The sequence below is a fragment of the Pipistrellus kuhlii genome, unplaced genomic scaffold, assembly GCF_014108245.1.
Source record: "Pipistrellus kuhlii isolate mPipKuh1 unplaced genomic scaffold, mPipKuh1.p scaffold_m20_p_30, whole genome shotgun sequence".
NCBI classification, from domain to species: Eukaryota; Metazoa; Chordata; class Mammalia; order Chiroptera; family Vespertilionidae; genus Pipistrellus; species Pipistrellus kuhlii.
Genome location: NW_023425530.1, coordinates 5,039,231 through 5,063,885, shown reverse-complemented (window position 1 = coordinate 5,063,885; position 24,655 = coordinate 5,039,231). Strand labels below are relative to the sequence as shown.

General features: G+C 52.8%; 3 protein-coding genes across 11 annotated transcripts in view; 2 read left to right on the top strand and 1 right to left on the bottom strand.

Annotated features, from left to right (window-relative positions):
* The first annotated feature begins 4,466 nt into the window (after positions 1 to 4,466).
* Positions 4,467 to 7,406, top strand: TMED1 (transmembrane p24 trafficking protein 1). The gene is made up of 4 exons (XM_036459466.2): positions 4,467 to 4,695; positions 5,365 to 5,462; positions 5,605 to 5,788; positions 6,428 to 7,406. Exons 1-4 carry the CDS (start codon positions 4,504 to 4,506, stop codon positions 6,644 to 6,646), a joined length of 693 nt encoding a protein of 230 aa, XP_036315359.1. The 5' UTR covers positions 4,467 to 4,503; the 3' UTR covers positions 6,647 to 7,406.
* The window catches only part of DNM2 (dynamin 2), an 85,522-nt gene continuing 68,026 nt past the window's right edge, over positions 7,160 to 24,655 (bottom strand). For 5 of the 9 annotated variants that reach the window (XM_036459441.2, XM_036459440.2, XM_036459437.2 and 2 more), the window contains 7 exons: positions 20,923 to 21,036; positions 15,711 to 15,820; positions 13,460 to 13,571; positions 12,807 to 12,974; positions 10,658 to 10,890; positions 9,412 to 9,663; positions 7,975 to 8,880 (listed from right to left, as the gene is read on the bottom strand). In XM_036459441.2, the coding sequence (XP_036315334.1) occupies positions 8,811 to 8,880; positions 9,412 to 9,663; positions 10,658 to 10,890; positions 12,807 to 12,974; positions 13,460 to 13,571; positions 15,711 to 15,820; positions 20,923 to 21,036 (1,059 nt within the window). In that variant the 3' untranslated portion in view covers positions 7,975 to 8,810. Of the gene's footprint in view, positions 7,541 to 7,974; positions 8,881 to 9,411; positions 9,664 to 10,657; positions 10,891 to 12,806; positions 12,975 to 13,459; positions 13,572 to 15,710; positions 15,821 to 20,922; positions 21,037 to 24,655 lie in introns of those variants that run through there. The other 4 variants (XM_036459443.2, XM_036459439.2, XM_036459438.2 and 1 more) reach the window with 2 other exon arrangements.
* Positions 18,167 to 20,898, top strand: LOC123653323. Its single transcript, XM_045589222.1, has 4 exons — positions 18,167 to 18,314; positions 20,001 to 20,119; positions 20,329 to 20,457; positions 20,707 to 20,898. Exons 1-4 carry the CDS (start codon positions 18,207 to 18,209, stop codon positions 20,774 to 20,776), a joined length of 426 nt encoding a protein of 141 aa, XP_045445178.1. The 5' UTR covers positions 18,167 to 18,206; the 3' UTR covers positions 20,777 to 20,898.

The window sequence follows — 24,655 nt, the reverse complement described above, 5'->3', positions numbered from 1 at the left end:
TGTGGAATAACAGGGGAGGAGGAAGTTTTTGTTTTTGTTTAATGGAGGAAAATAAGAATCACCCATTCAGACTCCAGATGCCAGGGAAAATAGAGGAATCAGTAGCTCTAAGGGCTGGTCCCTCCAGAAAAATGGACAAATCGAACAAAGATAGTCAGAATCAACTTCATCCACCTCCGTAAAAGAGCTCAAGATTTATGCCAACCAAGCCAATGCTCAGCCGGGAGAAAAGGGATGTGAATGTGGCAGGAAAGCCTGTGTGTTCCCTGCCCTTGCCCAGCGCGGCGGGGCCTGAAGACCTGCAGCCCCAGCCCCGGAGGCGGCAGAGCAGCCCTCCTCCAGTTCTGCGTTTGTCTGTTCTGACGTGTCTGGGGGCTTCCTGAAGACTAACTCCAGACACTTGTGTGTTTAATTCAGAATGTACTCCCAGAAAACAGTGTAAGGAAGCCATTTTTAACCGGTGTGCTGCAAGAATTTTTAAAATACACAAAGCCTGACTAGTTAGGGGCACTGACCTCTTTTCCCGTAGACAGTCTAAATAAATAACAACAGCCAACACAAAAATAGCCATCTGGGGAGTACCCTTCTGGTTATGGATGGTTGCTGCCTGACTTGTGAATCACTTAATAAAGACAATTAGGTCTAAAAAAAAATAATAATAGCAGCCACCTGTGTGAATGAATACAAATTACACCTACTTTTTTGTTGGATTTGCAAACAATATATTTTTTGGTGTGCTAAAGAACTTTAGTAATTAGTTTATGTGTGACATAAGATAAAAAAGATTATGTGGGCATGTGCTGGGGGCTGGGAGTGGCCAGGGAGAGGCCAATGGGGGAGACATATGTAATACTTTCAACAGTAAAGAATCTAAAATAAAATAAAACAACAACAAAAGGTGGGAAAGGTGCAAATCACTGGTGTAAGACAAGGGAAGACCCACAGTCACTTAGGTCCTAAGGCAAAAGATTACAACTGAGAACCATGGTGGACATGCTAACAGCTGTGAGAAAAAGCTGGGGCGAAAGTTTCTTTGGGTAATTAGAGCATTCAAAAGCAACCATTTTACTGGGGAATTTAGGAAGCATTGTGCATTCCCAAGGCAGGAAAGTGCTCAGAAGAGACCTGAAAAGACAAGCTTTCACCTCTGGCTGATCGCTAGCTTCAGCACAAACAGGGGGCTAAGGCAGAGCTGGAAATATTCTGGTGAAGCATTAAAACTCCATAGATCTGTAGAATAAGAGAGGTTTTTCATTCTTTTTTCTTCTTCTATTTTCTCTCACAATATATAAAAAAATCACAATTCAACAACAAAAAGACAAAAAACTCAATTTAAAAACGGGCAAAAACTTGAATACACATTTCACTAAAGATATACAAATGGCCAACAAGCACATAAAAAGATGCTCAACATCAATAGGGGAATGTAAATCAAAACAACATAGAGACACATCTTCACACCCATTAGGATGGCTATAATAAAACTAAAATAGAAAATAACGTGTAGAGGATGTGGAGAAACTGGAACCCTCATACATGGTTGGTGGGAATGAAAATGGTGCAGACACTGTGCAGGAGTTTGGCAGTTCCACAAAAAAAGTTAAATGTGGAATTACCATATGACCCAGCAATTCCACTCCTAGGTGTATAACTCAAAGAATTGAGGGCAGATACTTAAACAAATATATATATATACACACACATATATTCACAGCAGCATTATCATAATAGCTAAAACGTCCTTCAGCAGATGAATGGTTAACCAATTGTAGTAATCCATGTAATGGGTTACTATTCATTCATAGAAGGAATTACATACTGATACATGCTATGAGGATGAACCTTGAAAACCTTATGCTAGGTGAAATTAGCCAAATGGTCACATATTCCTCTTCTATGAAAAATCCAGAATCTGTAAATTCATATAGGCAGATGGATAATTGCCAGGAGCTGGGGTAAATGGGGGAATGAGGAGTAACTGCTTAATGGATACAGGGTTTCCTTGGGGCTGATATTTTGGAAGTAGGTACAAGTGGAGGTTGCACAACATAATGGATGCACTAGAGGTCCCTGAGTTATTCCCTATAAAATGATTCGTTTTATGTAATGTGAATCCCACCTCATTACCAAATCCATTAAAAAAGGAACCAGCATGCTCTCCTTGGCGCACACCTGCACCCCTCCTTTTCTTGGGCCTGCACTTTTGCTCTCTTTCTCCTAAACTCTAAAAGCCCCCATGAGACTTGCAACCAGGGGAGCAATGGGCAGCTGCAGCTCATCTTAGGCCAGTGGTCAGCAATGTGGCTCTTTGGCCCCTTGAGTGTGGCTCTTCCACAAAATACCACAGCCTGGGCGAGTCTGTTTTGAAGAAGTGGCATTAGAAGAAGTTTAAGCTTAAAAAATTGGACTCTCAAAAGAAACTTCAATCTTTGTACTGTTGATATTTGGCTCTGTTGACTAATGAGTTTGCTGACCACTGTCCTAGGCTAACCCCACTGAACCTGTCCCTAAAGCCACCTTTTCTCTGACTTTTCAGTGAGCTAAAAGCAGTCCCAGCTTGGCCCACTTGTTCTCAGTGACTTTTACTTCTCAGGCTTCTTTCCTGTGACATTTCCTGAGGGCCCAAACAGCACTGCCTGGGCTCTCTCCTGTTGCTTCTTCTAAGTCCTTCCTTTGTTTCAGTGTCCAGCTTTATAAAGGTACTCTCAACATAAAAAAAGGAAAAGGAATCATCCCTTCTCCACAATTACTTCAAAATGTTCAAGCAGAGTCTGAATGTTAGAAAAACTAGCGAAACAAACAACTGTTCATAAACTGTGACATTACATAGTGGTATTACTTCCCTAAGTTCAAGTGCAGGAAGGCGCTGACAGGCAGTAGCTGTATTTAAAGAGTAATTGTCATGCCGAAACAGGTTTGGCTCAGTGGTAGAGCGTTGGTCTGTGGACTGAAAGGTCATGCAAGAGGCAGCTGGTCGATGTTTCTCTCTCATCGACATTTCTAGCTCTCTATCTCTCTTCCTTCCTCTCTGTAAAAAAGTCAATAAAATATATTAAGAAAAAAAAGAGTAATTGTCACTGTCAACCTCTCCCAGCTCTATATTTATATTCAAAATGTCAGCCTTGGCTGGATAGCTCAGTTGGTTAGAGCATTATCCCCATATACCAAGGAGAGAGGGCTGGGTGTGTGTGTGTGGATTCAATGCCCAGTCAGGGCACATACAAGAACCAACCAATGAATGCATAAATGAGACAACAAATCAATGTTTCTCTCTCTCTCTCCCTCTTTAAAAATCAATAAATAAAAGTCAAATTTTCTGTCTAAACAATTTTTCTAATGTTTAGATGGAATCACCAAGCAGAATCCAATTCTCCAATGACTTCTTTGCTTATCTGTCTGCTTCCCAGAGGGAGGTCATCTCCGAAAACCTCTAAGCCATGCTGAAGAAGAGATTAAATGGTTGGATGATAAACCTAGAATATAACAGATATTTGTCTGGACCTGTGATATACCAAGCACTAAACAAGCGTTATTTCACTTCATCTTCACAAGAGCCCAATGAGGTAGGGCTTTACAGTTGAGGAAACTGAGGACCAGTAGGGTGACTGCCTCAACCAAAGGGTGGGGCGTGGCTTGAACTAGGCAAACAGGCTCTCAGGCCCTCACTCTTTTCACCCCCTCTCCTCCGTGGGCTCTAACCACCATCGCTGCGTTTTTCTTAAAACTGTCCACCTGAATCCCTCTGCTTACCCGCAGGGCCCCAAGTTTGAGACCCTTGGGGTGCCCGTTGGGGCCAAGTCTCACTATTAACTCTATTCAAGGAAAACCGAGCGCTCGCTCACTACGGACCAGGGCTTCACCTCACTCAGTTCTCATGACCCGCAACTTACAGATGAGGAAACTGATAAGAGTGACGTTTCTAAGGCACAAAAGGAATGAGGAGTCAGGCTTCGAAGCTGAGGCTTTGTTCAGAGACCAGGGATAATATGATATCCCCGGGAATACGAAAGATTCTCTGCGGCCCCAGCCCCCCGCCCCAGCCGAGCCTTTTTATATGCCAGCCTACGGGTCCCTGGCAGGGCCACGCCCGCCCCCTATTCTGGCCCTGTTCTAGCCAGACAAGACGGCCCCACCGTCTCCACGCGCGGCCTACTCTGGGAAAACTACAAGGCAGGCCTACAAGGACCCGGCCGCCTCCATCTTAGTTGTCTTAATGTCTGCCTGAGAACACAATATTATGTTACTTATTTTTCGTCATTTTCGCTCACCAGCAACTGAAACGAAAAATGGGGGCCTTCTAGAAAAAAAGTCTCTACAAGGTTGTATGTTTTCAGGCACACCAGGCATTCATTTGGACAGCTACACCTTCAGGGAGTCCTTCACTCCCACCGCCGCTGGTTTCGGTTAACAGAGACAGAAGCGGCCGCCAATGAGCTCCGCTGAGTAGCAGAAGGGGCAGGACCTAACTCTTAAAGGAGCCACGACCCGTTAGGAGACCATAGGATGATCCAGATGATGGCGGCCAGCGCGGCCCTAGCCTTGGCCCTGGGGCTCTTACTGCCATCAGTGGGGGTGAAAGGGGCCGGGCCCCCACCGATACAGGACGGCGAGTTCACATTCCTGCTGCCGGCGGGGAGAAAGCAATGTTTCTACCAGTCCGCGCCGGCCAACGCGAGCCTCGAGATCGAGTACCAGGTAGAGGGACCTGGGCCGGAGAGCGAGCGGAGCCAAGGGGAGAGGGCGTGGCCAAGCGGCTACGGCAAGGCTGGCCTTAAAGGGGAAAGGGGCGGGAGCCTGTGCGTGAGAGCGTGGGGGCGGGATCTTGGGAAGGGGACGGGCCCAACGCGTGGGAGCGGAAGGGGTGGGAGTAATGGACGAAGGCGGGGCTAGAGGACAACAGCCTGGAGGCGGGCAGTCGGGAATAGCGCCCTTCGGAGTCAGATCCCGGTGGGCGTGACCAAATTGTGGCGGATGGAAGAGGTTGGTGGGCGTGACTAGGCTGCGCTATGAGAAAGGGCGTGACCTACATTTTTGGGGGGCTTGGGTAAAGGCTGAACTGGGTGGTCTCATTTGGGGCATGATCAAGTCAGGGGCGTAGCCAGACTTGGCCGATGAAGTACTGCCCACGGGGGCGGGGGCGTTACCAGAGAAAAGAGCCGATCCCAAAGCTGTCATATCAAGCGGGGCAGAGCCAAGGCAATGGGCGTGGCCTGAAGGACTGGTCCGGGCAGGACCTGGTTGCAGGTGTAGTTGCCATCGCTCAGGTAGTCTCTATGGGTCTGCTCGGTGGTCCAGCCCTGGCCTTCTCTGGCAGGTGTTCTTGGCCTACTCCTAGCCCTCCACCTGCTCTTACCTGCCCCCCAGGTGATCGCAGGTGCTGGGCTGGATGTGGATTTCACGTTGGAGAGCCCTCAGGGTGTGCTGCTGGTCAGTGAGTCCCGCAAGGCAGATGGGGTGCACACGTGAGTTAAGTCCTGCTGCCTGCTGGGGTTCGGTTACAGCCCTGCCCCTCCCCATTGGCCTCCGGTTACCACCCTGCCTATTTCTCAAAGTCCGGCTGGCGGCCATTCAGGGTCATGTCTGTGTGTCTGCCCATCTGCCCAGGGTAGAGCCCACGGAAGCTGGGGACTACAAGCTGTGCTTTGACAACTCCTTCAGCACAATCTCCGAGAAGCTGGTGTTCTTCGAACTCATCTTTGACAGCCTGCAGGATGATGAGGAGGTCGAAGGCTGGGCAGAGGTCGTGGAGCCTGAGGAGATGCTGGATGTCAAAATGGAGGACATCAAGGTGTGCCTGGTTGAGCTGGGGTCACTCCTCCCAGATCTCTGGCATTGGGCTGTGTGCCCCTGCCCTCCCACCTTAGCTGGGGTCCTTCTTGGCCTGGCCCAGCCTTTCCTACCAGTGACGCCCCCAAGTTAATTAACAGTAGCAGCTCACAGCTAAAAATAATAGCACATTTCTAGGTGTAAATCCTGATTTTAAGGGCTTAAATAACTCATTAAGTCTCCATAACCACCCTATGAATTAGGCAGCGTGCTCAAATCATCCCCAATTTTATCGAGGCACAGGATGGCTAAGTAACTATTATAAGGTCACACAGCTAGCAACTGGCAGAGCCAATATTTGAAGCTGGCTTCAGCAAACTGCTGTTACCCACTAGTAAATACGATCATTTAAAAAAAAAAAAAACATTCTTTACACTTATGTAAGCATTCAGTTCTCCAACAGTTTTGAGGCACTTGAGGTCTAGAGAGTTTTTAACTCACAGCCAGTGAATGGCAGAATGAGGGTTTAGATTCAAGCAGGCAGCCTGGTCAGTCCGCTCTCAGCTCTCTCCTTCATCAACAGACTCACCCATTTCCCCATTTTATCAGTCTCTGCTCCCCGACTACAGAGGCCTGAGCCTGCTCCTCCCTTGCCCCACAGGAGTCTATCGAGACCATGAGGACCCGTCTGGAGCGCAGCATCCAGATGTTGACGCTGCTGCGAGCCTTTGAAGCACGTGACCGCAACCTGCAGGGGGGCAACCTGGAACGGGTCAACTTCTGGTCGGCTGTGAACGTGGCCGTGCTGCTGCTGGTGGCTGTGCTGCAGGTCTGCACACTCAAGCGCTTCTTCCAGGACAAGCGCCCTGTGCCCACGTAGCCCTTCTCTGAAGATCGGGGAAAAGGAGTGGCAGCAGGGTGCACGTGTGTGTGACTTAGGGAGTCCCTTCATCAACTTAGTTTTCTATGGGCCTGAGGTGTGGCCCCTGTGTCTTCCCTTCCAGGCCAGAACACTGACTGTCCTGCAGGACTGGGCCATCCAGAAGGGGTAGCTCAGTGACTGCATCTGCTTCCCTGGAAATTGTGCATGGGGGGCACTGCAGCATTTGAATGCAACCCTGGGATTTTCTCGCCCCACCTGTCCCCTAAATGTGCCTTAGCCTGAGCCTTCCAGTTGCACCACTACTGCCTGGTGCAGAATGGGATCCAGGAAGCAAACTTTTTCTTCCTTTCCCCACTGGCCCTATGAGCCAAGACATGGAGGGAGGAAGCTTGCTGCTCACGGAACCCCATGCCTTCCTTCCCCTCTGGTTGCTCCATGTGGGACCTGTTGCTGCTGCTGCTGAGAGCAGACCGCTCATGCCGGAGCTGGGAAGGAGACTCAGCTGCAGTGTTCTTGCCAGGACAGTCGCTTTATTGACAGGAAGGAGCCAGCCCCTTGGCCCAGCAGGGGCTAGGTGTGAGGTCTGGTAACAGAATTCCAGGAGTGGGGTTTGCCAAGTCCTTCTGCCCCTCCTGCTCTCCCTGCAGGGGCCCTAGGCAGGGCTGAGGGGTAGCCTGGCCGAAGCCCATACAGGAGCCTCATAGAACAAAGGGTGGTTTGGCCTGGGGACTGGAGCCAATAAATTATGATCAGAAAATCAGAGCCTGGTGACTGGGGCTCAGGGACACCAGCCAGGACAGACCTGCCCCCAAGAGGGCAGCCAGGCAGGCGGGAGGGGTCTCTCACGAAGCTCAGAAGAAGGGTCTGGCGGGAGCCGATGGAGGTGGTCGCCTGGGCATAAGAGAAAAATCAGAAAGCAAAGTTTAACTGTGTCCCCGGCTGGGCCAGAAGGCCTGGGGCCCCAAGAGGGGGAAGAGGGGACGTGAGGGGAAGTGCTCAGGACTTCAGGGCAGAGAGAGGGTGGAGGACCAGGATTCCTTCTCCCGTCAGGGATCTGGATGCCCACCCCAGGCCTGTGTGGCTGTAGGGGGGTGGGGGTGGGGAATATTTGCCTCCGCTCCTGAGGTGCTATGGGCAGTAAAAGCTCTCCCCTCTGGAGCATGAATTCCTCTGGAATGAATCCTCCCAAGAGCAGCCCGCCCTGAGTAAGGTGTGGGGGAGGCTGTGGTGGAAGGGGCCGGGTCCTCATTGGAGACCTTCTTGGGGGAAGGCAAGCAGTCCACATCCTCAGCCTGAACGCCAACACAAAAGGCCCACACAGCAGCCACCAGAAGCTTCTTCCCTTTATTTTAGTTTATTAATAGGATACAGAGTGCAGGCACTTACAGTGGTCAACCCGAGAGGACAGTGAGCGAGGTCTGCTCAGAGAGTGGCCACCTGGGGCCTGCCCCATGTAGGAAGCCTGGGTAGGAGCCAAGGGGCCCCAAAGTCCCCCAACCCACTCAGCCCTCAACCCAGGCCACTCTGGGGACCCGGGAAGAGGAGGGTTGGAGGAGAGGAGGCGAGAGCGAGGCCAGCGGAGCTGAGGGTTCCAGACCTGGCAAAGGCACCTCTGGCAGCCAAGGCTGGGCCGTGCGGTTAATACGGCCAAGAAAGGAATATGTACAACGTGGGCAGGGTGGGCAGCGCTGGACCGGCTCCTGGCTTGCCACTAGGAGCTCCCACTGCTGAGAAGTGGACACACTCCTTGCACCCCAGCAAGGACTAAGGGTACAGGCACCTTTGGTGCCCAGATTCCAGAAGGCCTGGTCTACTCGGGCTTTCTAGGCCTCAGAACCCCCTGGGTGAGTCCCTATTATACCAGCCAGGATCCCTCATTCAAGATGGGCTCAGGGTCGTTTCCTCCTCTGCTGCCTCAGGCCTCATCCCCCAAAGTGCAACACCCAATTCCCCCAGACTGAGGATCCAGGGCCCCTTCGTTCAGTGCTATGTCCAGCTGGGGATAGGGGCCAGGCCTGCCCCTGACCAGGCCAGGGTTAGGGGACTCAGGGAGCCTGGGCCAGGCATGAGGATGAGAGGGCCAGGGCGGCAGAGGGCCCAGATCAACAAAGCTCCTGCACTGAGGGTGCACAAGGAACCCTCGAGAAAATGCCCCTGCAGCCTAGTCGAGCAGGGATGGCTCGGCTGGGCGGATAATGGTGGGCCGGCTGGGCGCAGCCGGGGGTCTTCTGCTGCAAAGAGAATAGAGACAGGGAGGGGGAGATGGCAGTGAGGCTGGAAGCAGGGTGACCATGAGGACCCAGGCCCCACCACCCCCTCCCAGGTTGCTGCCCTTTGCTAGGTGCTCTGAAGGCTGCCAGGCACGAGTCTGTCAAGCCTAGGCATTGGTAGCCTGCAATCACTTGCTGTGTGACCCTGGGCAAGTCCCCCACCCGCCCTGGACCTCATGCTCCTCACAGGACAAGTGGGGGGAAGAGAGCTTGGCCTGCAAGGTGGGGAGAGGCAGGGCAGGGTTAAGCCCTGACTGATGTGTGTCCTCAGTAAAGAAGCAAAGGCCAGGGGAAGAGGCCCCATGTGACGGTCCCAAGCCATGTGGCAGAGGACAGGCCTGGAGCCTTGGAGTCACAACTTTGGGCAGTTGACTTGGCCTCTAAGGGCCTCAGTTTCCCCACCAGTCAAATGAAGATGCCAGTGACCCCTCTACTCCCTGCAGGGTTCAGGCCAGTGGCCCTAGAAGTAGGCATCTAGGGGGCCAGCCTTACCTGGGCACTCCAGGGGGGATGCCGGGTGGAATCCGAGCGGGCCGAGACGGGATCTGAGGTGGGGCCAAGAAGGGGTCATTATTGGCAAACACGCTCTGGGGTATGGGCCGGGACGGGATGGGAGGCGCTGAGAAGGAGGCTGCTGGCCCCACCGGCACAGGCATCAGGGGAGGCCCTGGGGTGGGGCCCCTCACTGCTGGGGGCCTCCCTGGGGGGTGCACGCTGGACACAGGTCGCCGCTGCGGAGTGGGGCTGTGGAAGAAAGAGGGTGTGAGCTGGACACTGGGCAGGAACACCAGCCATGCCCATGTAGCCACAGAAGCCAGAGGTGGGCTGGGGCTGCGACCACAGTGCCTCCTCTGCAATGGGCTGGGACAACCTACGACTCAGGAAGGGGACATATGACTGAACGTCTGGTCCTGGACAAGGGGTCCACTGGGATCCTCTGCTCGCCCCCAAACCTGCTAGAAATGGCCATCCTGCCACCCCAAACCCACCTGTCCTTGGCTAAGGGTTCCTATTTCCCTGTCGGCACTTCCACAGACTTTCCCTCTCCACCTCTGGGCTTCCCCCAATCCACCCTCCATAGCTGCAAATCCCAGCAGAGCTTAGCTCTGCCCCATAAGTCAAGATCAGATGCTTCCAGAGGCCACAAGTCCCTGCCCCACAGCCTAGCACAGGGCCGGACACCAGCTGCTCCCGCTGCTGGATGCTGGGTCCTCTCCCTAAGTAACTGGTTCCCTGAGGTCTCCATAGAGCTGACACTTCCTATGAAATTTCCCGGACTTACCCTCTCTCCTCCCACCACTTGCCTGACCTTTTACTGATCAGGTTCCCCTGCCTGATGCTCTGAATTACCCACCCACACCAGAGTCTCATTTTCACCCACAGCTCAGGGGTGCTCAGAGGAGAGATTTGCTGGTTATGCCTCTGTTCCTCCAGATCCTGTTCCACCACCATTCTTGGCCGTGCTCTGTGCCTGAGGAGGCTGACCCCCTTGGCCAGTGTCACTCAGGTCTCTTTCCCCTCTGGCTTCCATTTAGGCTGAAGCAATGGGAGGCATTAAGAGACAGTCTGGCCTTTAACCCTCTCTCTCCCAGTCCAGACTGAGGTGGGCTAGCAGCTCCCACTGGGTGCTATACCATCCGGATTGGGCCCCTTTAACCTGCCCACTCGTGGGCTCGGAGGAGCTAGGAACCTGCAGGCAGATGCCTCTGCAGCCAGCAGGTGACCAGGCCTTACAGACCTGTGGTTGCTGGCGTTCTGGAGCCAGGTGTCATCAACGGGTGGAGGCACGGGTGTGGACACAGTGCTGGTGCTGATGTCCCCTATTATGTGGAGCGCTTCCTTCAGTGCGTGGTACATGCGCAGCATGTCTTCTCGCCGCTGGGCCTGCTCAGTTGACTCCTCCATGAGGCTGTTCTGATCTGCCGATGAGTACAGGTAGGCCAGCAGTTCGTGGTGGATGAAGGCTTTCGTCTGGGGACAAGAATCAGAGTGGTCAGGACTTCCCACCAGCCGACCATGCACTCGGCTGACTGCTGAGGCTGGCTACAAAAGCATTCACCACAATAGGAAGCGCTTTCTTTGTCTTTATCGTAAAACATGTACAATATTTAAAACAGCTGAGAGGTTCAAAGGGAACCAAGGAGAGAACCAAGATGGCGGTGTAATTAACGCCGGTCGGTACTAACAGCCTCCCACAACCACATCCAAATTACAACTAAATTTCAGAACAACCAACCCTCATTCAGAACCGCTTGCAATCTGGCTGAATGAAAGTCCTAAAACTAGAGAAGTAAAAAGAAAGCACACTGAGATTGGTACGAGGGCTGGTGAAGGCAGGGGAGGACTAGAAGAGGTCAAAGGGGGAAAAAGGGAACATGTATAATACTTGTAACAATAACGATTTTAAAAAGAAATTTTTACTGATTTCAGAGGAAGGGAGGGGGAAAGAGAAACATCAACAATGAGAAAGAATCACTGGCTGTCTCCTGCATGCTCCCCACTGGGGATCAAGCCCTAAACCCAGGTATTGAACGTGACCTTCTGGTTCATAGGTCAGATGCTCAACCACTGAGACATACTGGCTGGGCCCATATATACTTAAAAAAAAAAAAAAAAATAAAAAAATAAAAAAAAAAATATATATAAATATAAAAAAATATATATATATATATATATATATATATAATTGATTTCAGAGAGGAAGGGAGAGGGAGAGAGAAACATTCATGATGAGAATCATTGACTTGCTGTCTCCTGTGTGGCTCCCACTGGGGACCGAGCCTGCATCCCGGGCATGTGCCCTGACTGGAATGGAACCTGGGACTCTTTGGTCCACAGGCCGATGCTCTATCCACTGAGCCAAACCAGCTAGGGCCCATATATGAATTTTAAGTTTCAGGCTGCAGAACCGTTGATATCGTAAATTTCATCAATATATATGTGAAGAAGATACCAGGGTACCCAGAAAACTTCACACTGATCATCACTGAGGAGACATGAAAAATGGAACAAAAGGAAGGAATTTGGGATTTTTGCTTCAGATCCTGCCATAGTTTCAATTGTTATGGTCACAACACAAATCAAACCTGGTTATGTAGCTTTCTGCGTACCTGCTGCAGAGCCAAAGGCCTGTCACGGAGATATTAGTGCGGCTGCATTTTATCAAAGACAAGCCTAAATGATGGGCTTGTGAGCCCAGGTGAGGCAGTAACGCTGAAAGCAAAGGCAGGCTGGGCTGCAAGCCATCAGGAGGCCAAGGCTGCCAACATGAGGCTAAAGTTGGGGATAGACTCAGTCTGACTCTGAATCCCAACTTCCACTTTTCTGAGTGTTGGCGCAGGTTTCTTGACTTCTGTGGGTCTCCATTTTCCTGTCTATAAAATGGGGATGGTAGGAGTCCCTCTCCTGTTATTGTAAGACTAAAAAGATTAATTTAGAGAAAGTGCACACATGTTGTGTTAGCTTAAATTACCTGCTAAATGTAATGAACCCTGTGTGGCCTGTACCTTTCAATTTTCCAGAAGAAGCTGGGAATCCTGACTTTGATATTTATTTATTTAAAATATATTTTATTTATTTTTTACAGAGAGGAAGGGAGAGGGATAGAGTTAGAAACATCGATGAGAGAGAAACATCAATCAACTGCATACTCCCTACTGGGTATGTGCCCACAACCAAGGTATATGCCCTTGACCAGAACCAAACCTGGGACCCTTGAGTCCGCAGGCAGACACTCTATCCAATGAGCCAAACTGGTCAGGGCTGATTTTCATATTTAAAAGGTAGTAAATAAATTCTTTCTTTTATATAGTGTTTAGGCCAAATCTGGTTGTGGCCACCACTGGGCCCATCCCTGTGAATGAGGCCCTGTAGGGCCAGACACTTACGTTGTTGATCATGAGGTGCATGATGGTCTTTGGCATGAGGTCGCGGATGGACTTGTTGATGATGGCCACGTAGGAGTCTACCAGGTTGCGAATGGTCTCCACCTGGCGCTCCAGCTGTGGGTCCATGGAGAAGGTGTTCTCCTGCACTCCACCATCCTCGTTTTCTGCCTGCAGGTGGGAGAGAGGTGGTGAAGGGTGACTGAGGTCTAAGGAGAGCATAGGGAGCCCCTTTCTTTGAAAATTGCTTACCCTGTCCCACCCACAACCAACCAACCCTCCAGGGCTGGCCCCTGATGGCCATGTCGGCATGTGGCCCTGCCTGCTCCTGGACTGAGCTGTGACATGGCCCAAAGCGGGTTAGATCCTACTTGGGGATTGAAACCAATGTGAAGAGAGAACAAAGCAGATGGGGTCCTAGTCCCTATTCATCCCTATCCTTGGCTTCAGTTGGAGAACCTTCTGGGCCCCAAGGACAAAATCTTCCTTCTACTTCTCTGCTTCTTTGCTCAAGGGTATGGGCTCCGTGCCTTCAGAGAGCTCTGGTAAATGCAGCCTGGAGATGACTCATCCTATTGAGATCCTAGCCCCTTCCTCCCCAGGCGGCGTCAGCTCAGCCGGAAGTGTGCTGGCCAGACAGGGCACGGAGCTCTCACCTGGTCCTTCTCAGGGTAGACACCAGCTCGGAGGAAGGAGGCCTTCCAGCTGTCCACTTCCTCTTGGGACTCACAGGCCAGCTCGATCTGCCGGAGGTCCTTATAGACATTCCTGTGATGGGAAGAAGAGAGAGAGGCACATGACTGACCTTGACTATGGGCCCAGATTGGGTGTAATGAGCTCTAGGGTCTGAGTGACTGGGATTCAAACGTGACCCAGGCACTCACGACCAGAGACCCCAGGATGATAGCAGCTTCTGTAACCTATCCTGTACCACAGGGCAGGCATGGCTGGGATGGCCAGGCTGCCCGAAGTCTCTGCGTGAGATTTGGGTTTGAGGTGGGGCATTGCACTGTGATGGAGCTCTGGCCAACTGGTGGTTAGTGAGTGGCGGCGGCCTGGAGAGATTTATGGGAGGAGTTGTGAAGGGAGGAGCATGCCTGGATTGCTCCTCCTCTTCCCTGATGCCTGTGTCATTATTGGGCTGGCTGCAGTTTGGGCAGCAGCCTTGGACAATGAGGAAGGCTGAGGGCTAAGGAGGACCTGCGCCCAGATACCTGTGGAGCTGCCCCACTTGCTCTGGATGGTAAAGTCTTAACTTGATTTATATAAAAAGTGGAACATCTATCTTATTTTTGTTACTATTATTCTGGGTTTTCTAAACTCCTAAACAATATATCAGGTAATATCTTCAACCCCTGTGCAGGGGGACACAGGGTCAGCGTGGTGGGACAGTTGCCAGTGTCACTCAGCCAGGAAAAGCTCCCCAACAGGTCCCCTCGCAGAGCCCAGATTCTCCATGTGCCCCGCCTAGGGATTCTTGGGCAGGGGAGGTAGTGGAGCCTCACACGGCTATAAAGGTTTTTGAAGCCAGCGGATGGCCAAAGTAGGTCTTAAGGGCAGTTCAGAAAAAAGGATAGAGTTTTTCTTACAGTGGAATTGGTGTGCAGACAAGCAATGTGGTGGTGGCTGGGAGGATGTCAATCACCTGCCAGCTGGCTCAGGTGGTCCCTAGTTCCTGGAAGAGGATGTGTGTGTGTGTCTTAGGGAGGGCCCTCCCCCTCCCTTCCTGAGTTGAGAAAAGTGCCTTTTCTTATGCTAATGCCTCCCAACACACTATGGGACAGATTTACTGAGGGCCTCCTGGTCCCTTCTCCATCTGCACTCAATCCCATACTGTCTGACTTTAAATACCATCATGGCCCTATCCGGTCTGGCCCAGTGGATAGAGTGTTGGCCTGCAGACTGAGAGGTCCCAGGTTGGATTCCAGTCAAGGGCATGTACCTTGGTTGCGGGCACATCCCCAGTAGGGGGTGTGCAAGAGGCAGCTGGTCGATGTTTCTCTCTCATCGACATTTCTATCTCTCTATCCCTCTCCCTTCCTCTCGGTAAAAAAAAATCAATAAAAATATATTTGATAAAAATAAACAAATACCACCATGCAAGCACAATTTCCCAATTCACATCCCCTCCTGAGGCTTGTTCCTAAACGCCACACTCTTTTTTCTAAAAAAATATATTTTATTGATTTTTCACAGAGGAAGGGAGAGGGACAGAGAGCTAGAAACATCAATCAGCTGCCTCTTGCACACCCCCCACTGGGGATGTGCCCGCAACCAAGGTTCATGCCTTTGACCGGAATCGAACCTGGGACCTTTCCGTCTGCAGACCGATGCCCAATCCACTGAGCCAAACCGGTTTCGAAAAAACGCCACACTCTTATATCTACCCAGTCACCTCCCAAAACCCCACAGGCCTCTTCATGGCTCCTGTCTCCAGCTTACCCTGCCTCCACCTCCCCATCACGGTTGCTGGCAGCTCCCTCCCTGCAGGAGCTCAGGGTCACCAGCAATGCCTTTCTCTCCATATCCACCAGAAGTTTGGCAGCTCCTCCTCTGTCCCTAAGCGCCACCCAGGTCCAGCCCTATCGTCTCCCACCTGGACCAGCACAGTCTTTTGGTCCAGGTGCCCTGGGCCCCCGCCACACTCCCATGTCTGTCTCCCACGGCCACGGGAGGGCGCCTGTGAGCACCTGAGTCAGGTCCCATTCCTGTTTAGAACCCTCCAAGCTCCAGCATCATTTCATCTGTCTCTGCCCAGAGGGTCCTCCCTGACTACCCATGGCATTTTTTTCAATGGGCTTTCTTTCTAGAATGTGATATGCCAAGGTAGGGACTATATTCATCAGTCCTCAGTGGATGCTGCTGAATGACGGTAAGTCTCCACCCTGGGACCCCGTGGGCACCCACCTCTGCTCCGTGTTGAAGATGGCAAAGACGTGCTTGTTGGACATGAAGCCCTTCTCCACGTCACGGATTTTGAGGTTGTCCAAAGGCAGCATGTATTTCTTCTCTTTCTCCTGAGGGAGGAAGGGCAGGGTCAGCCTATGCTGTTTATCCGAAGACCTGAGGATGCCCAGGGCTGGGCTCTACTGCAAGGACCACTGCCAACAGTTGATGCTTCTCATTTTAGCCACATTACTCAGGTTAACTCGTCCACTACCGCTGCCCCCTTGTTCACTGCCCCAGCCATGCTAGCCTCCTCCACACTCCCCTAACATCCCGGGCAAGCGCCCACCCAGGACCCTCTGCACATCTGGGACCTCTGCCAGGAACACTCCGTGTCTGTGGCTCCCTCCCTGCCCCCTTTGGGTCTTTGTGCAGAGGAGACCTTGGCAACACCTGCCCTAACCCTAACCCAACCTCCCTCAGATCCCAACTTCTTTCCCCTTGATGCTTCCCCTCACAACACAACTTTATATCTTGCTATTGATGTGGGCTGCTGTCTGTCACCGGGCTGACTCCTCAGTTCCTAGAGGGCAGGGACTCCTATCTATTTGGTCTCTGCTGACATACAGTGGATGCTCAAAGCTGGCCAGCTCTGACTCCACCCAGAATCCACTTCTCCCCTTCAGGCTGAGGGGATGAACTGTTAACTCAGCTACAGCCTCACAATGAACCTGGAAGTGAGCTACCACTGGGCTCCCTTCTACAGAGGGGAAGGAGACAGAGGCACTGAGAAGGGCAGGCAGGGAGGCAGGGGCAGGGCTGGAATTTCAGGTGACCCAGGAGCTGGAAAGCAAGGCTTCACTGAACTGATTGATGGCTGAGCTCCAAAGCCACAGAAGTGTCCCTGGGTTCCTAAGGGCCCCATCTAGGAAGTGCCTTTAGAGAACAGCCTAGAGCCCAATGCTCCCCACCATTGTCGGCAAAGCATCTACAGGACCAGCGCATTGTTAGTTTTCACAACAGCCATGTGTGCGCATGCACGGGCACACATTAACTGGGTTTCCATACCAGGAAACCAGAGCATGGTGTTAGGGTTCCCCAGCTCCCATGCCCACGTGACCCATATTAACTCTCAAGGACCAATGGGAAGTTTGCTCCTCTATCAGCTCATGACACCTCCCACCACCCCTGCCAGGGAAGCATGCTCGGAGGGAGGCTGGCTGCCCAGGGCCACTTAGGGACGTGTGCCCCCAACTACGCTCTCTTCACCATTCTGCTGGCCAGTCACCTCCTGGCAACTTTGGAGGAGACCTGTCTCCTCACCTAGCAATTCACTGCTTTCCACCTCTCTTGTCCCTGTCTGCCAGAAGGCCCCAGAACAAAGCCCGACATGGCTGCCGTTTCCAAATCCAAGAGCAACCAGTGACGGAGGGGAAGGGGGCCAGGGCTGGTTCAGAGTTTCAAGACTACAGACAGGGAGGCAGGAGCTGGTGGTCAGCTTGGTGCCAAGCATGGGCTGTCCTTGGGTACTAGGAGCTCAGACCTCTGCCCGTCCCTGAGCAAGCCACTGCCCCTCTATCAAAGGCAGACAGGAGTCTTGCCCTCCTTGTCTGAGGTGAGATTGATACTTTGTGAGAAAGTACGGATTATGTGCCAACCCATAGCCAGTGCTTACAAGACACCAGGGTTTTCTTTCGTCTGTGACTCTCATGCTCCAGGGTCAGCCTATGTAGGCTCTGGGCAGGGAGGAAGCAGACATAGCGCTTCTCCAGGTCGAGCTGCAGTGAGAGAGGCCCTGTGCCGAGGAAGATGGGACACACACACACACACACACACGCTTCAGGCTCCAGACTTGGAGCCCAAGGGGGAGAGTGAGGTGAAGACAGGGTGTACCCGTTGTCCCAGGCAGTTTGGGGGGCTTTAGAAGAGAACAGGGCAGGAGTTCCCTGACTGGAAGTTTGTGGAAAGGCCTTCACTGCCCCGCCCTGCTGTGTCATGAGGCAGGAAGCTTCTAGTCAGCTAGCCAGGCCAAGTAACTGAGTCACAGTCCTTTTGGACCCCGAGCGAGACGCCACATCTGGAACTGTTTATAGTGTGATTCCACCCAGAGCACAGCGGCTGCCTTCCCGGTGCTGCCGGCGCACGTACACACATACACACACACTCACACACAGAGCCTGTGTGTATGTGAGTGTATGTGAGTGTGTGTGTGTGTGAGTGGTGTACGTGTGCGCGCCCGCCCCTATCCTGACCCCCAACGAAAGCGTCTCCCGCACGCAGAGGCCACGCACCCAAACCCTCCTTCCCACCCACCCCCTCCTTAGGATTTCCTGAAAACCCACAACTTTCTCCAGATGCAAGCCAGCCCAGCCTGCCACGTCAGAGAAGCTGGAGCGACTGTCCCGGGCGGAGGGGGACGTCCTCGCCTGCTCAGAGGTGCCGAAGCGTGGGGGGCCCACAGGATGGACACCAGCCCCGCCAACCCAGTGTTCAGACTACCTGTTCAGGGGGCTCCGAATGTGTACAGTAGTCTGCACATTGGTTAGGCTGGGCTTGGGCCAGCAGCACGTCGGGACAGGGGCCCCCCAAACTTCCTGCCACCCCCACCAAGAGACAGACCTGGAGGTGAGTATTATTGCCCACCACCCTGTTTCCCACTGGGGTGGAGACTAAGATGGAAGGTTCTGGAGTACAGAAATAGGGTTTGGGTGGGAGAGAAGGTTCCAGGGAAAGGCAGAGGGAGTCCCGGCGCCGGTCATAAGATTGGGGGGGCCCTGGCTGAACCATCCCCCTACACCCACCTCTGGCAGTAACCACCCCTTGTTTATTTTTAAAAATAAATACAAATATCCTGCCCTCTCTGAGGCTTCCCTAAGGAGCCCGGCGCTGGGGGTGGCCACCGTGTGTGACTCTGAGGGTCCCGGCTGGAATCCTAACCCGGGCGGAGGCACAGGATTTCGCTCCTGCCCCTCCCGATCGGAGCGGCTTTGTGTCTGGGGCAAACACAAGGCCCCTTTCACAGGCCTGCTGGTTCTCATTACCACCGGCGGGCATTTGACCCTCCTCCCAACACTTCCCCTGCCTCTGGTCTGGGGCCCCAAGGGAGAGGCTGGGGCTCCTGCTTTCAACCCCCACGTGAGAGACAAACGAAGTTCAAGAAGACAATCTCTGAAAATTGGACTTGCAATGGTGCCGAGCGGTGAACTGGGTTAGGGGTTGGGCTCAGAAGCCCCTTTATAACTGCCTTAGGCCGGCATCAGGCCCTGGCACCCCCCAGCCCAAAGGCGGGGACCAGCCCTGAGCTTGCCTGACAGCTGACAAACCACAGAGCAGGCTGAGCTTCAGACTATGGGGGCGGAGAGGGGAAAAATGTGAAAGCGACACCCCACCCCTCACCCAGCCATTTTAAAGAGCTGATGTGGCCACCAGGGTTCCTTGAGGAATGCCTGGTCTCACCCTCCCCCCACATCTAAACCCTATGAAGCTGTGGGGTCTGGAACAACCCCCCACCTTTGTTTAAAAACAGCCACCCAGACAGGGTCCCTCCCTTCAGGAGACCCAGAGCTCCTGAGGTTTCCAGAACATTCCAGGGTGAGTGTCTGGACTGTGGAGTAGGATGATTTCACCCCAAACACGACCCCTTGGAGGAATCCACATCCGGCTGGGGCTGTGGGGCAGTGGTCCAGGCCGGGGCTGAGGTGTCTCTCAGGTCAGGAGCTTGTGCCCTTTCCCCACCCGTGGGGCCCCTCCTCTGCTCTGTGACGGCCAGTCACCAGCTGGAGGCTGCTTCCTCACGGACAAAGTATGAGGACTCCCTGAGGAGGATCCTCTCCGCGTGTGGCGTCAGTGGGCGACATAAACAAGAGCCACTCACCCAGGAGCCCCAACAGAGCTCTACCTGCCTCTTCTCTGGACCTGGGAGGAAACATGCAGTTGGCCCAGGCCTGGCTGTCTCGGAATGGGGCCGTCTGCCAATGGGGTCTCCAATCTGGGCCGTTTCTAAAGGGGGTCCTCGCCAATTCCCAAGGGGAGGCTCCAGGGCTAACGTCTCTGAAGGCACCTGGGCTGGGCTGGGGGCTATGCCATCCCAGATAAGCAGGACACACAGTGGCTATATAACTAGAATCTGGTCAGGAACATGTGCGTGAGCAGTGTGATGCGTGCACATTCTCCGTTAGGCCCTTATTTCCCTTGTTGGGGCTGCTGGAGGCCATGTGGTGATGGGCGGGAACCCTGGTGGCCACATCAGCTCTTTAAAATGGCTGGGCGAGGGGTGGGGTGTCGTTTTCACATTTTCCCCATCCTGGACAGCGAGGGGAGTCCTGTGTTAAAGCAGCAACTAGAAAAGAGAAGCCTAGGTCCTGGTCAGCCTGCAGCACAGAGCCACCGAATCCACCAGGGACACGTACGAGAAGCGGACTTCTGTTTCGGTAAGTGCCTGTCACAGATACACAGCACTGCCCTGGCCAACAGGGAGAGCCTGTGGGTCTCAGAAGGCAACTCAGAAAAATGACAGACACAGCGCTCCTGGCTGGAGAAATGGGCCACTCAGGATGGGAAAAAGGGCTGAAGCACAGACAGAGGATGGTCCTGAACAGCAGTGCCTCCCTCTCGCCTCCCTTTTCCCCTCCGCTCGCAGCTCCCTGCCCCCCTGTTCATGGAGACAGCAGCTCAAACAGCATACAATACTGCTCCTGGTGCTATTCCTCTGGCCTGATCAGGACAAGAATGTGTGTAATGTTCTAAAGACGACACTATGGCTCAGCAGGTAAGGACCATCCTTTCCACTTCACAGATGAGGAAACTGAGGCCTAAAGAGGCGAAGGGCTTGGTTGAGCCCATATAGGTTGTATCCCATGGAATCCCAATACTCTAGCAGCCTGGCTGTAAGCCTGAGTCCCTGATCCCAGCTGTGTTCCTCCTGTGAGCCAGTACTTCCCCTTGCTATGCCTTTGGAGGCTGGGGTCTGTTTCCAGCCCACCAGTGGCTCCCTCCCTCCTCTTCCTTTCCTCCACAGGGACAATGGGGGCTGGGATATAAAGTGTGAAGCCTGGGACACCTTCCAGCCTTGGCTGTTACCATCCTAATGGTGACCTCTGAGGCACAATGGTACTCACGAAACATTTCTTGAATGAACAAGTCAGTAAATGAGTAAACAAATGAATGAATAAGTGAGTGACAAGTGAGGGGCCACCATTCTTGCCCTTTGGCTTCAGCTCTGCCAGTCACTCACCTCCTCATCCTTGTACCAGGACAGAGATTCGGCCGTCAGCACAAACCAATACTCCTTGGAGCCGCCCTTCATGAGGCTGATGTTGTTGATGGTCAGCCAGCCCTTGCGGATCACCTGGAGAGAAGGACACAGCTCAGTGGAGGACCCACCGCCCAGCCCAGCCCACCCCCAGCACAGCAGCCAGAGCCCTTGCCCCCAGCAAGACAGGAAGCCAGGGACCAAGACAGAGCTATCTCCAACCCAAAGACAGCCAACCTGCCCTGACTGGCAGCTCAGGTGGTTAGGCGTTGGCCCAATACACCAAGGCTGTGGATTCGATCCTCAGTCAGGACACATGAAAGAATCTACTGCCCTAGCCGGCTCAGCTCAGTGGGTAGAGCATCGGCCACTGGACTCAAGGGTCCTGGTTTAATTCCAGTCAAGGGCACATGCCCGAGCCTGATCCCCAGTAGGGGGTGTGTAGGGGGCAGCCAATCAATGATTCTCTCTCATCACTGATGTTTCTCTCTCTCTCTCCTTCTCTTCCTCCCTTTCTCCCTCCCTCTCCTTTCCTGTCTGAAATCAATAAAAATATATTTTAAAAAAATAAATCTAGCCAAAACCGGTTTGGCTCAGTGGATAGAGCGTTGGTCTGCGGACTGAAAGGTCCCGGGTTCGATTCCAGTCAAGGGCATGTGCATTGGTTGCGGGCACATCCCCGGTAGGGGGTGTGCAAGAGGCAGCTGGTCGATGTTTCTCTCTCATCGATGTTTCTAGCTCTCTATCCCTCTCTCCTCCTCTGTAAAAAATCAATAAAATATATTTAAAAAAAAAATAAATAAATAAATAAATAAATCTACCAGTGAGGCCCTGTCTGGGTAGCTCAGTTGGCTAGAGTAATATCTCAATATGCCAAGGTTGTGGGTTCGATTCCTGGCCATGGCACATACAAGAATCAACCAATTAATGCATAAATAAGTGGAACAATAAATCAATATTTCCCTCTCACTCTCTTTCAAATCAATTTTTTTTTTTAAATATTAAAAAATCAAATAGCCCAGCTGGTGTGGCTCAATGGTTGAGTATCCAACCATGAACCAGGAGGTCATGGTTTGATTTCTAGTCAAGGCATGATCCCCAGTAGGGGACATTCAGGAGGAAGCTGATCCATGATTCTCTCATAGATGTTTCTAGCTCTCTCTCCCCCCTTCCTTTCCTCTCTCTGAACTCAATAAATACATATTTTAAAAAACCAATCAGTCAATACATAAATAAGTGGAACTCCCTTCCTCTTTAAAATTAATTAATAAATAAAAAAATTATATCTATATATCTATATACATACATATACAATATATATCTATATACATACATATATATAAACAAAACAGCCAACCCAACTTCATCTTGCCCCAAGCACTTTCCACTGGAAACCCATTGGGGCATGTGGGTGGACAGCCACTGATTCATTCACATGCCAGGGGTTAGGATGAGTTAGTACAGGTGGCAAAAGGTACGCCTGCTGAAAGGGGCCCAGAGGAGGGATCCAGGCTTGAGTGTGCAGCCACACAGAATGTGACAGTGGGTGAATCGTAATTATCTTAATGAGACATGAGCATGAGGGATGCCCCCCATCCCCTCAGGAAGGTCAATGGAGGACTGGAGGAGTCATCCCCACAATGAAAGTTGTATTTTCCTTTCAGGAGCCAAGCGGCAGAGGCTCAACTCAGCCTTGACTGCTGTCTACTTTGTTGGCTCATCTGACAGCAAACCAGGACAGGAGCTCAGCGGGCACAGGTACCTGCTTTGACAGCCCCCATCCTGGGGCTCCGTTTCAGGGCACGAGGGTGAAGGGATGCCTTCATCCAGAGCCCTGGGCGCATAGGTCTGAGCCCAGGGGACCTGCAGGGAATATGCCCGTCATCTTACTTTTCTCTGTCTGACACATTGGGCTGAGAGGCCTCCTGGATGGGGGGCATCAGGCAGTGGCTGTCATTTGAGTGAGAGGCAGAACCCAGGCTGGTGCAGGGGACTCACCTGTCAGGCAGCCTGGGGGGCAATGCTCTCATGTTCTCTGGGCCATGGAGGCATGTGTGGGCCAGAGCCCCCCACCAACCTAGAATGGGGACCCCAGGGCAGCGGGAAGCATGTGGAGGCACAGGCAGGGCTGCCTGGGGCCAAGGCAGCAACAGACTATGCCTACCTGCAGAGAGTAGGCTGCAAGCGGCCACAAATAGCTGAGAAGAGCTGGTAGTGGGACTCCAGATTGGGGTGGGGCAGGAGCACCCTACATGGGGACTTGGAGGTGCTTCTGGGGCCCATGTAACTTCCTAGTGGGTGGGTATCAGGATGGGCTGCATTCTGCCTATTCTGACCTGACTCCAGGCTTACAAAATCTTATCAGGGAGACCAACCCCCAACCCCTACTCCTCTTGGGGCTAGAATTAGGCTCTGAGCCTCGGAACGGAAAGATGGAGGTGGCCACAGAGCACTCAGAGACCCCTGCATCATGCAGAAGCCCCTGCCCAGGCTGGAGATGGCATGATGGCCGGAAGCCCTTGTTAAAACCAAGGGCATAGAATTCTCCCTCCCTTGGATGAAAAGACAGCATTCTGGAATCTTTTGGCCATCAGGAAGCAGGCAGTGACCTCTAACACCTGCCCAGCCACAGGCTGCCTGGCTGGTAAAGGGGCAGAGGCCATCAGCTCCAACAAGGTCATGGTATCCTCCTTCACAGTAGGATGACCAACTCACCCCAGTTTAGCACTAAAAGTCTCGAGTCCCAGGTAAAGCAGGAAAGTAGGTCACACTGAGGGCAAGGCTGGTCTCTAGACTCAGGCCTTCCTGCTTTGGGACCCGGGAAGCAGCCCCTGTATCTGGCCACCACACCCAGCTCCCAAGATTGGGGGCTCTGCTCAGGCCTGGTCCTCTGCTCCCCAGGGGTGAGTAGGGCCTGCCCTGGGTTAGTCCAGGCCCACAGAGTGAATGTTTCAGTCATTGATTGACAGCTGAGGGAGGAAGAGGGGAATGGAAAGACAGGCTGTCAGTGTTCCCCAGATAAATGCTCCCATGAGGCCTTTGCACTCATGGGCCCAGCCTGTGCATCAACCACCCTTTGCCTACAGGCCATGTGGCATGAGATGGGGGTCCCCCCAAGAATGGTACGAGTCTCAGGGCAGGAGGCTGCTAATCAGACCTGTAGAAGCCCCCGAGGTCCCTTCTCCCTCAAGCCATCCAGAGGGCTGCCTTCATGTGAATCCAACTGGGGTTAGAAACAGAACCCCACCATGGAAAGATGCAAGCTGTGGGTGGCAGACACAGGCGCTGAGCCTAAAGAAAAGGAGTACCTGGGGCCCCTAATCCAAAAGCCAGATTTGTGCCCAGGGGAACTGGGCTTAAAACAATGGGGAATGGGAGCAGGGTGGGCAGGACAGACAGAAGAGGCAGGCGGGGCTCCAGTGTACACAGCAATAGGCATGCCAGGGTGGAAGAAAGGACCACAGGGATAGCATGGGCAGCAGGCAAGAAGCAACACAGCTGGTGCCCACCAGCAGGGTTGGCCAGCCTCCTCCCAGTTGAGGGATCCAGCCTCAGTTGCCCAGGTAGGGACAGCAACCACAGCTGGGAGACCTGGGGACCAGCCATGCTCTCAGCAGGGCTGGGCTTTGTGAACAGGGGTCTGGAATCCAGCAGGAAAAGAATGACTAAACCTCTCAGGGTGTGGAAAGAAGCAGGCCCCTGGACTGTTTAGAGG

Excerpts from the sequence above, each read along its gene's own strand:
- TMED1 (XM_036459466.2), top strand. The coding sequence starts at position 4,504 with ATGATCCAGATGATGGCGGCCAGCGCGGCCCTAGCCTTGGCCCTGGGG. Across the intron at positions 5,463-5,604 it reads AAGGCAGATGGGGTGCACAC|GGTAGAGCCCACGGAAGCTG; the intron begins GTGAGTTAAGTC and ends CCATCTGCCCAG. Across the intron at positions 5,789-6,427 it reads TCAAAATGGAGGACATCAAG|GAGTCTATCGAGACCATGAG; the intron begins GTGTGCCTGGTT and ends CTTGCCCCACAG.
- LOC123653323 (XM_045589222.1), top strand. The coding sequence starts at position 18,207 with ATGTGTACAGTAGTCTGCACATTGGTTAGGCTGGGCTTGGGCCAGCAG. Across the intron at positions 18,315-20,000 it reads ACCAAGAGACAGACCTGGAG|CGAGGGGAGTCCTGTGTTAA; the intron begins GTGAGTATTATT and ends CATCCTGGACAG. Across the intron at positions 20,120-20,328 it reads AGAAGCGGACTTCTGTTTCG|CTCCCTGCCCCCCTGTTCAT; the intron begins GTAAGTGCCTGT and ends CTCCGCTCGCAG.